The 10,371-nt window shown below is 31.9% G+C and overlaps 1 protein-coding gene across 3 annotated transcripts in view; it reads right to left on the bottom strand.

Moving 5' to 3' along the window:
• Positions 1–4,928: 4,928 nt before the first annotated feature.
• The window catches only part of LOC107442774 (deoxynucleotidyltransferase terminal-interacting protein 2), a 23,964-nt gene continuing 18,521 nt past the window's right edge, over positions 4,929–10,371 (bottom strand). For all 3 annotated transcript variants that reach the window (XM_016056416.3, XM_016056413.3, XM_071184568.1), the window contains 2 exons: positions 8,364–8,473; positions 4,929–5,159 (listed from right to left, as the gene is read on the bottom strand). In XM_016056416.3, the coding sequence (XP_015911902.1) occupies positions 4,997–5,159; positions 8,364–8,473 (273 nt within the window). In that variant the 3' untranslated portion in view covers positions 4,929–4,996. The remainder of the gene's footprint in view (positions 5,160–8,363; positions 8,474–10,371) is intronic.

The raw sequence follows: 10,371 nt of genomic DNA, 5'->3' as shown, positions 1-10,371 counted from the left end.
GGTAGCCAATATGGTTAAATATTCTATTTTAAGCAGTGTATAATAATTAAATTAAATTTTTGTAATGTAATTTTTTTTCAAGTTTATAAAAAAATTCTCTTTTTTTTTAAATCTACTAACATTTGCTAAAATTTCCAATTACAGGATTATAAAAATAATAAATGTAGGAGTCTTAGTCATTCGGTAGAATTGTAAATATCTTAAAAATTTTACATTAATCTTATCATACTTTTGTGTATACACTCGAAATCGCTTATAATGAGCACGAAAAGGATATTTGCTCATTATAACAGAGTGTTCATAAAAATCATAAAACTTTGTTCAGATTTATTAAAATACCGTATATTCCGGCGCATAACTCGCCCCGGCGTATAACGCTCACCCGTAATTTCTAATAACTTTTTTTCAATTTTAAGATATACTCTTCGTATAACGCTCACGAAAATTTCGATTGTACATGTGCAATATCTCGTCTAGTATCAATAGAAAACCAGAAAACCTTTTAGTGTGGGATATGTTTAGGTCCCACCTTACAGATAATACAAAAAAATTGTTGAAAGAATGTAAAACCGATATGGCAGTTATTCCGGGCGGATTGACACCATTAGTTCAGCCATTGGACGTCTGCTTAAACAAACCATTTAAAGCCAATTTAAAAAAACAGTGGAACACTTGGATGTTGGAGGGCGATAAAACCTTTATGAAAGGAGGACATATGCGTCATGCAAGTTTGGAAACAGTGTGCGAATGGATATTAAAAGTATGGGATGAAATTAAGCCTGAGATTATTAGAAAATCATTCAAAAAATGCAGCATTTCAAATAATATGGACGGATCAGAAGATGACTGTTTATTTATGGATGAGGGTAACACAGATGATGAAGACGAAACAGATTGTGATGACGCGCCTGAGGAATTAACGGAAGACGAATATAATGAACTATTTATGTAATAACGAAAATCAATAAAGTATATAGGTAAAGGTATGTTATTTCTTTAAAATAAACGTATTTTTCAATATTTAAATTTTTTTAATCTACTATAATTTTTTATATTCGTCGTATACCGCGCACCCGTAAATTCCAATGTTACTTTTTGTATTAAAATTGCGCGTTATACGCCGGAATATACGGTACATGTACTCTCTACACAGCGACGCGGCAGCCCATAGAGGGCCATGGCCTACTGCGCCCATCTTAGTTTTCTTAACCTTTGGGCTCTGGGGTGCAGGAGCAGATGTTCCGGTTAGGTGGTCAGCCGAACGCGAAACCCCCAGTGTTTAGTTCGCAAGCATGCTTGGTACTCATTCATTTATCGACCCACTGAAGGGATGAAAGGCTGAGTCAACCTTGCCTGGCCCGAGGATCGAACCAGGGACCTATGGCACGACAGTGCGAAGCGCTACCGCTCAGCTACCTGGCGCATGTAGCACTTAATTTATTTTTCATTCCTGTACAGTGCAAAAAAAAATTTTGCTTATTTGCATTGAACTAATTAATTATTTCTTTGTTGTGTTATTTTTCTGCCAATAAGACTCATGTCCCAAAAAACATTGTCATTCGGAGCCCTGTTTTTTCGAAAAAGTTCATGCGTTCCCTGGATTTATGATTCATCACCAGCTTTAAGTTGTTTTTGGAATGCTAAACAAATTTTTCCAAGATGGAATTTACTAAACTGGAGAGGTGGAAAAAAGTAGAAATTTAGTAAATCACAAATATATTATCCGTTAAAAAAGGGGTTTACTCATTAAAACTGAGCTATGCTCAATAGATTGTACCAACTAAGTATTTTCAATTTCTTTGTTAAATCCGAGTTCTCGTTAAATCAAAGCTTGTTATAAGCGAGTTAGACTATAAATATATGAGGCTGTTTAGTAATCTACAGTTACAATTACAATCTAATCTTATCTACATTTTTAGATTTCATGTCAAAAAGTATTGACATTTGGAGTTGCAAATTGATAGCAGGATGTCATTGAAAAGTTGCATAAATAAATAAAAAAATAAGAAAAAAAAGATAAAAAAATAAGGGGAAAAAAACGTTGACACCACTTTATTTGCTAAATGAAACTTGAAGAAATAATCAAACATGAATCAATATTTTTAAAATTTATTTTTTCAGTAGTGAATTCTTAGAATTTGTCCTTGCACAAATATTTATTTGCGATACTTAATGTGCGTGCATAGCATTATTAGTTTAATTTAGACAAGGATTCTAAAAATGTTTAGAAAGCACAGTGACAACATTGTATAATAATACTAAAATAATTTTCAGGTTGGAAAATCTGGTGATAATTAATCCTTTAAAATATCTTCAAAAATTATTGTCAAAGCAGACGATTTTTTTTTTTTTCAAAATGATAATTGGAAGTTTCTAAATATTTATAATGAGTTGTGCCATAAAATTGTGCTATCTTTGGGCAAAATGGCTCCAGACAGTCAAGTTAATGAAAGAAGTTTACAAAGATAAATGTTTTGACAAGTTTACAAAGATAAATGTGAGTCAACAAATTTTAGATGGCAAAATGATTTTTAAAAAAACATTTATCTGTAAAATTGAGTCTAAACCCTGGCCAACCAGAAAGCGTTACAAAATTTTATTGTCTTGCCACGCAATTCGGTAGAGAAAGTAGCATCAACTAACAATTTGAAAATGTCAATTTCTTCATTATATGCAACAGTGAACAGAATTTTAAAGAAAAGGAAAACAGAAATATAAAAAAAATGAATAAAAAAATACCCTAAAGGAGAGATAAATAATTTACAGTTAAACAATTTCTTTTATAAATTTTATCTTAAAACAATTTGAATCATGAAATTAAAATTGTAAGTTCAAATTCTCAGTTGCCATTTTGATAGGCTCAGATAATACAGACTAATAAATAATCAGATAAAACTAATATAATATACAGGGACAGAGAGAGACCCCCTACTCTTAAGATACTTCTGCAGTTACTGAACAAGTAAATAAGAAAATTTATGTTTGACATTAAAATCACGTATAGAATCATGACATTAGCAGATTTCGACGTAGTTCTAAATATTCAAAATGGCAATAATTTGACGAACCAAAAATTCTGTGACAATTTATTTGGATTACAAGTTTTTGATTCGCTGAAGTTCGTGAACTAATTTGGAGATACATGGAATACAAAGATATTTGCAAAAAAAGGACATATCCTGCTCCTAGTTTTTTAGACCCTGGCAAATGATATCAAAAACCCAGAATTCCGGGGTAAACACAGAACACAATCACCCCTTTATGGCCCATGGGGTATTATGAGCTGTTTAGCGCAGAAAAAAAACATAATATGGTGCAAAACGTAATAACTTCATAATATCAGGGATGAGAGTAGTCAGAAAGTAAAAAAGAGGAAATCCAAGAAGATTTAAGATATATGTATATGTATAAACAAAAATTTGACAAAAAAAGTGCGATTTTTAAACTTGTAAACCATGTGATTATAAATCCCGATATGAGGCTTTTAAATCAGGTGCATATAAAACTCTACATCGAATTTAAAAAATGCGAAAATGCAAATCATGATGCGTAATTTTTAGATCAAGATGCATAATTTTAAAATCGCGCGATATTACAACCGTAAAAACGAATCACGGCATTGGATTTTAAGTTCGGGTAGCTACATAGGGTTTTAAAAGCTCGTAAATACAAATCGCGAAATTGGTTTTTTAAATCTCGTAAATAAGAATCGCAATGTTCAATATTTAAATGGCCTGAATAAGAATCGCAACGTTCAACTTTTAAATCAGGTAAATACGAAAATCGATGTTTGATAATAAAATCGCGATTTTAGAAATGTAAAAATACAAAACACGATATTATATTTTTTAAATCTCGTAAATACGAGTCATAATGTACGGTATTTAAAAAGCGTAAATAGGAATTGCAATGCGCAACTTTTAAATCAGGTAAATACGAAAATCGATGATTGATATTAAAATCGCGTGAATAAAAATCGAGATATTTGCAGAGTCGGGACTTGGGATTTCTAAAAGGATTGTTTGAATTGTTTTTTGTTTACACAATAAATAAAAATTTACAAGATTAATTGAATGAGCAAATAAATATTTTCAGCACAAACCCACCTCTATTTTTTTTCGCTTTTTTTGTTTGCTTTCTCTCCAGAATACAAGAAGCAGCGACGTCTAAATTACGAAAATACGAGCTATCCGGCAGACGGATAAAAAATACGGAAAATCTTATTTTCTATGCGTGAAATCGGAGAAAATAGCTAATATTAGTAAACATGCGGAAGGATTAGCAGCTAGGACGTAGTTTGAATTTTCTGTCTTTCTTTGAAAATCGTAAATAAATATAATAATTTGACTTCAACGACTGAATTTTTAAAAAAAAAAAAACGGGATATTTATAAATAAATAAATAAAAAAAACGAAACTTTTAGAGAATCTGAGTTTTTGATAAAAAGGCTGAAATTCGAGAGAAAAAACCGAAAAAAATCTCATCCCTGTATAAAGGTCAACCAGTTTTATCCCAAGGAAATGATTTTTAGAGAAACTTCAGAGGGAGGAATGAGGACTTCAATAATTTCACTCTGCGGAAAATTAAATTCTTCATAAAATATTTTAACTTGTGCAAAAAAAATTTTCGGCGGAAATTAGCGGGAAAAATGGAAAAATCTGAGAAAAAGCGGAAATCCGCGAAAGAATCTCATCCCTGTAATATACTTTATAATTGGACAAATTTGTAAAAAATTATAAATTGAAATAGGTATTTGTATTAATAATTGAGTTATGAAAAATATCCGGTAAGCTAAGATTTTAAGGTGTGTCTAACAAACAGCAAATCTGTGAATTGTAAAAGCACAGTTAACGATAAGAAAAATTATTAAAAAACTATTTAAATAATAAATATAACAATAAAACAATTGTAAAGTCAAAAGCAAATAATTTTGACTGACTTTAAAGAAACAGCTTTATTTATCAAAATGCTCATTCAGACACAAAAATATTTTCATTTATTTTACTCTCTTCTTCGATTTATTCCTTTTTCCCTTAGCAGCTTTCTTCTGTGCATTTCCTTCCCTAAAATCAGCAGGTTTCAGTTTCTTTTCTCTTTTCCGTTTCACAAATTTTGCTGGCTGATTTCTTTGGATTTCACTAAACTTCTTTTTCTGGTACCTGTGTAGATAGAAAGTATTGTAATTATGAATGAAGACTTCTGCCATAAAAAAAAATTTTAAAAAACAGTCGACACAATTTAGGGTTTAAGGCTTGTAATATTGAATCCTAACCAGAAAACAAGGGAACTACTGGATCAAGTACAGGGAGAAATTCTGCCTTTATGGAGGACTTTTTGATGAAACTAAACCGCATTTATGTTACATGGAGAGGAAAACCTTGAAAACCTTCCACAGTTAGCTTTACAGCAAAGATCCCATGATCTGCCTACCACCAAAGATATTTTACACCAGCACTCTGGTCGGGGTGAGCCATATGCGAAATTTGTATCAACCAGCCATCACCTGGATTCGAACCTGGTTTGCCTCATTGGAAGGAGCTCTATCCCCCCCCCCNTCCCCCCCCCCCCGAGCCCCTGATTTTATTTCGATTCTATAACTGTCATTGAACAGTCGACTCAATTTTGGGTTTACGACTACTAATGTTCAACTCCGTAGCCTTGTAATTTTGAACCAATCCAGAAGACAAGGAAAATCCTAGATTAGTACCCCCAGAGGTATAATTTGTTATGAGAACATGAAGGACTTAACGTGCAGTCACTGCTGACTACACGAGGAGTCTTTGGCCGGCTGGCCCATGACCTTCTGGACATGTGCTCTTGCCAACCAGGCTATCCTGGCTGAGAGTCCCTGATTGGTTTAACTAACAATATAAAGGTTATGAAACATCTTAAAGGCAGGACACTGGTCATTCAAAAGGATCTAGGGCACAGATTAAGCTGCCCTACATTTAAAATTCATATCTTTAAATTGTTGCTGCAAGGAACTATTCAAACACTTTTAAGATATATATATTTAAATCTCAAAAACACACTTAACGAGAACTAATTTTGGATTCCCCCCATCAAATATCATGCTGATAATTGTGTAAAATTGGGAGAGGACAAATGGAAGGAATGAGTCTAAAATTAGCTTATAACTGCGAGGGATCATCTCTAAATTACTGAAAATTTTTCTCAAATACTTTTTTTTTGTGTGTGGCTGTTTGTTAACTGTTGGATGTGGCCACGGAGTTCTTGATGCTCACTAGAAAGCATTGCCAATTATTTAGACAATACTCAAGTCCTGTCAAGTGCTCTGCTTTTTAATTATCTTTGCAGGTTCCCATTTTGCATCCAAAAAGGCTAGCTGAAGCATCAGGAAAAAGAAAAGCCAGCATTTGGTTTAGAATGGTTGAACTTGAATCAATATCTACTGAGGATGATCTGGTTTCAATCACAAGTATTTGGATAAGGAAAAGACACGATTACTACCGTAGATTTAACTTAACAGTGGTACTTCTGAAGAAAGATTCCGGCCAAATGAGTTTCTAAAATTAATACCGGTAATGATTGTATTTTTACTTACTGCTTTTCAAGGGCTGAGTATTGTAGAAGCCAAGAAATGTTCTTTGTTTTGCTTCATAGACTTTGTCTTATATCAACAATATAACCGAATTTAAATGGGTTATAACAATTATTTGTTCAAATCTACAGGATATTTTAAATATGCGGGTTCTAAGTCATAATCCACAACACGTTTCATGGAATAATTTTTCAAGAAACTTCTTATTTAGAATATAAAATACACGATGCTTTTAATTTTTCTCTTAACTCCATTTGTATTCAGGGGACCCTCAGAGTTATTGATTAGCTCCTAATAATAAAAAAAGTTAACACATATAAAATAAAATGCAAAGCCATATTTAAGTTCATGACAGCAAAATTTAAAAAGTAACAAAAGACTAGCATTCTTTTACATTAAAATATATATATGAGTGAGAATTACTTTTTATACAAGTGCTTAGAAATGCTATTAATTTCAATATAATTTGCATAATCATCAGCTGAGTAAGCTGTATTTTATAATTACTATTTTTCATGGATGTTGCATGGGCTCAGTTTTAGAGGACAAAATTAAATTGCACAAGCACGTAAGTTTTCTAAATTTCTCACAAAAGGAGAAAGAAAATTTTTAAATGTATGAAACACCAGCAAAGAGATTAAAAACATTTCTTTTTTGTTTTTAACTTTAAGGAATTTAAATCGAAATGAATTTGCGAACATTTTCTTTATTTGTCTGAAATATTAAGCGGTACTTATAACCACCATATCCCACCCACACAACTGTGACACATATCATACTTTTGATTGCTGACTTCAAAACAATGTAATAAACAAAATAATGTAAGAATTATCACAATAATAGTCTTAATAATTAAAACTTATGCAACATCATGCCTGCCAACATTGGAGAAATAAAATAACGGTGATACTAAAACTTGCAGGTTCTTTTTCAAATTTTCATAATGTGAAATGATTTTCACACTAAACCATTCTTGGCATAAAACAAATTTATTTAAACACCTACTATGCCACATCACAAACATAAAATTAAGTATATAAAAAATATTACAAATCACATAGTCAAAGAACGCTTCGCTCCTTCCCCCCACAGTCTAATCCTTTCTTCACCACTCTAAATCAGAAGCGAGATTCTTTTTTAATTAATTCTTAAGTTTTGTTCATATCTCGTAGCGCCATCTAGGGGTGGCAAACCTTACAGTGATTTAACTAGCGATATTTTTAGACTACATGTTAAGTTTTGATACATCATGTAAGTCACATTTAGTAAAGTAAAAAATTTATAAATAAATCTTAATCTAAAGAAGATTTTTTTAAACCATTATTTATAATTATATAAACTATTAACACTAAACATACTGCAGCACCATCTGTTGAGAAAAAAGAGAAGTATTTTTGCCATCAGCAGATAATTTAGCCCAAACTTTTTTTTCTCTTCTAGTTTCTTCAACAAAAACGGAGAAATTCGTGAATAAATTGGTAAACAGTAGGTAGTCGTGAAAAACTTGAGACTTGGCAGATATGCAATATTATAAAAAGCAGAACAAAATTAATATTAATTTAAATTAATATTGAATACTATTTATCAATTTTATTACTTGTTAGGATAGCATTTGGAACAGAAACCACTTTTAAGAGATTAAAATCAAAATATATTACAAGCATTAATATAATAATCAATTTTACGTGTTCTAATTATACCTAAACAAAGATAAAATAATGTCCTATAAAAAAAATAAACCATATCTTGAACGTATAATTCAGCAACTAAAACAAAATTTAGTCATAAAAATTTATCATACTGTCTGAATTCAGCATCAGCAAGCAATTCTTCTACAAGAGTTTGTTTCCTCTGCTTCTTGGGAATACGAGAACTATAGAATTCTACAGGCGATTCAACAAAAGTTCCAACCTTAAAAAGAATTTAATTAACTTCATATTAACATAAATTAAAAATGATATTTAAACATGAAAATTAATAAATTTTGTGACAAATCCTTACATAAGCAAACTTTTAAAAAATCGTATCAGGTTTTAACAAAATAATGCATCAAACAATAATGGAATATTTTGTAAAATACTTTTGCTTCTTAACAGGTTTATAAGGGTTTTTATCTTAGGAGCTAATAGGAGAAATTTCATGTCATACAAAAGCACATCACAAACATGTTAGGCTATTCCTCAGAATCAATAGAAAGGCTTTCATGGTTCCAGTTCTAAAATTAGTAAACTGCACTGCACAACTACTACAGTGTGTGTAGCCAAATCTTTCAACAAAAAATAAGCACTTTTTAAGTACTTTTTAAGCACTCAAAAAATATTTTTAAGCACTATATACATTAACAAAATGCAAAATAATTTTCAGAGTTTATATGAATACGATAAAATAACCAGTTTCTGACAAAGAACTCTTTTCTTGATTATATTAGCGATTATAAAAAGATTAAGAGGTTTTTCGCTTAGATATCAGACAGTGGAAAATGAAGCCTGAAATTGAGAATATCTTGCAAAATGGAGCAGAGTTGCACAAGAGAGTGCAAGAATTTCACAGATCCAAGCTCTGTAGACGCACATGTGAACACGTAAGTATTTAATCAAACATGTAAAATTATTGGTTCTTTCATATGCTGTGGACCGACGGGACATTGGAATAAATTGTGATTTAATGAATTGTGAAAACGTTGAATAGAGCAATGTGAAAAGCGTGCTTTTGCATAATATGCAGCAAAAATCGATATGGTGAAGAAAAAAATCTCATTTTCGAAAAGGGAAAATTTAGCACTTTTTAAAAACACCCAATGGAAAAAACACCTTTAAGGGCTTTTTTAAAAACCTATGCAACATTCACTAGTAGCAGTTTGCAGGGATGAGATTTTCCCGCTTTTTAGCGGATTTCCGCCTTTTTCACTTTTATCTCTTGAATTTCAGCTTTTTATCAAAAATTCAGATTTTCTAATAAATATTCCGCTTTTTCAGAAAATTCACCGATTTTCAAAGAGAAACAGAAAATTCAAACTACATAGTTACCAATCCTTCCTCATTTTTACTTATTTTAGCTATTTTCTCCCCTTTTACATGCAGCAAATGAGATTTTCCGCATTTTTACCCGCCCGCCAGATAGCTCCGATTTTCGTAGTTCAAACGACGCTGCTTCTGACAAGCCTTTTAGAGGTCCCAAGCCTGGAATCTGCTAATATCCCGATTCTTATTCACACGATTTTAATATTTAATTATTATTTTCCTAACGTCAGGCACTGAACTTTAACGCTTTTCACCGAGGAAGATGCCAGAAATGTTACTCATTTAACGTTATCCAGTGGGCACCTGTGAACCTAAGTCACGGAGGCGTGCGACATTACCCACGCCAGACTGCCACATACCTGTTCTACAGGGTGGGCCACATTCCAACAATAGAGAACAAAACACAGAGTGAAACATCCATGCCCTGCGCCGGATTGGAACCAGCAGCCAATGGCTTGCATTCAGGCACGCTAATTACTCGACCATCGGCCGGCACGATTTTAATATCAAACATAGCTTTTCAGATTTGCGTGATATAAAAGTTGCATGTTGCGATTCTTATTCACTCGATTTGAATATTGTACGTTGCGATTCTTATATACTAGGTTTAAAAATCCGATATTGTGATTTGTATTTACGCCTTTCTAAGACCAATGTAGCGATTCGTATTCACGCGAGTTTAAAATTCAATGTCTTGATTTGCTCATGCGGTTATAATATCAAACATTAATTTTCGTATTTATATGTGATTTAAAAATAAGACATTAAAATTCACATTCTAAAAATTAT

This window comes from Parasteatoda tepidariorum, chromosome 8 (genome assembly GCF_043381705.1).
Source record: "Parasteatoda tepidariorum isolate YZ-2023 chromosome 8, CAS_Ptep_4.0, whole genome shotgun sequence".
NCBI lineage: Eukaryota > Metazoa > Arthropoda > Arachnida > Araneae > Theridiidae > Parasteatoda > Parasteatoda tepidariorum.
The sequence above is the reverse complement of the archived record's forward strand: the minus strand, read 5'-3'. Positions and strand labels throughout refer to the sequence as shown.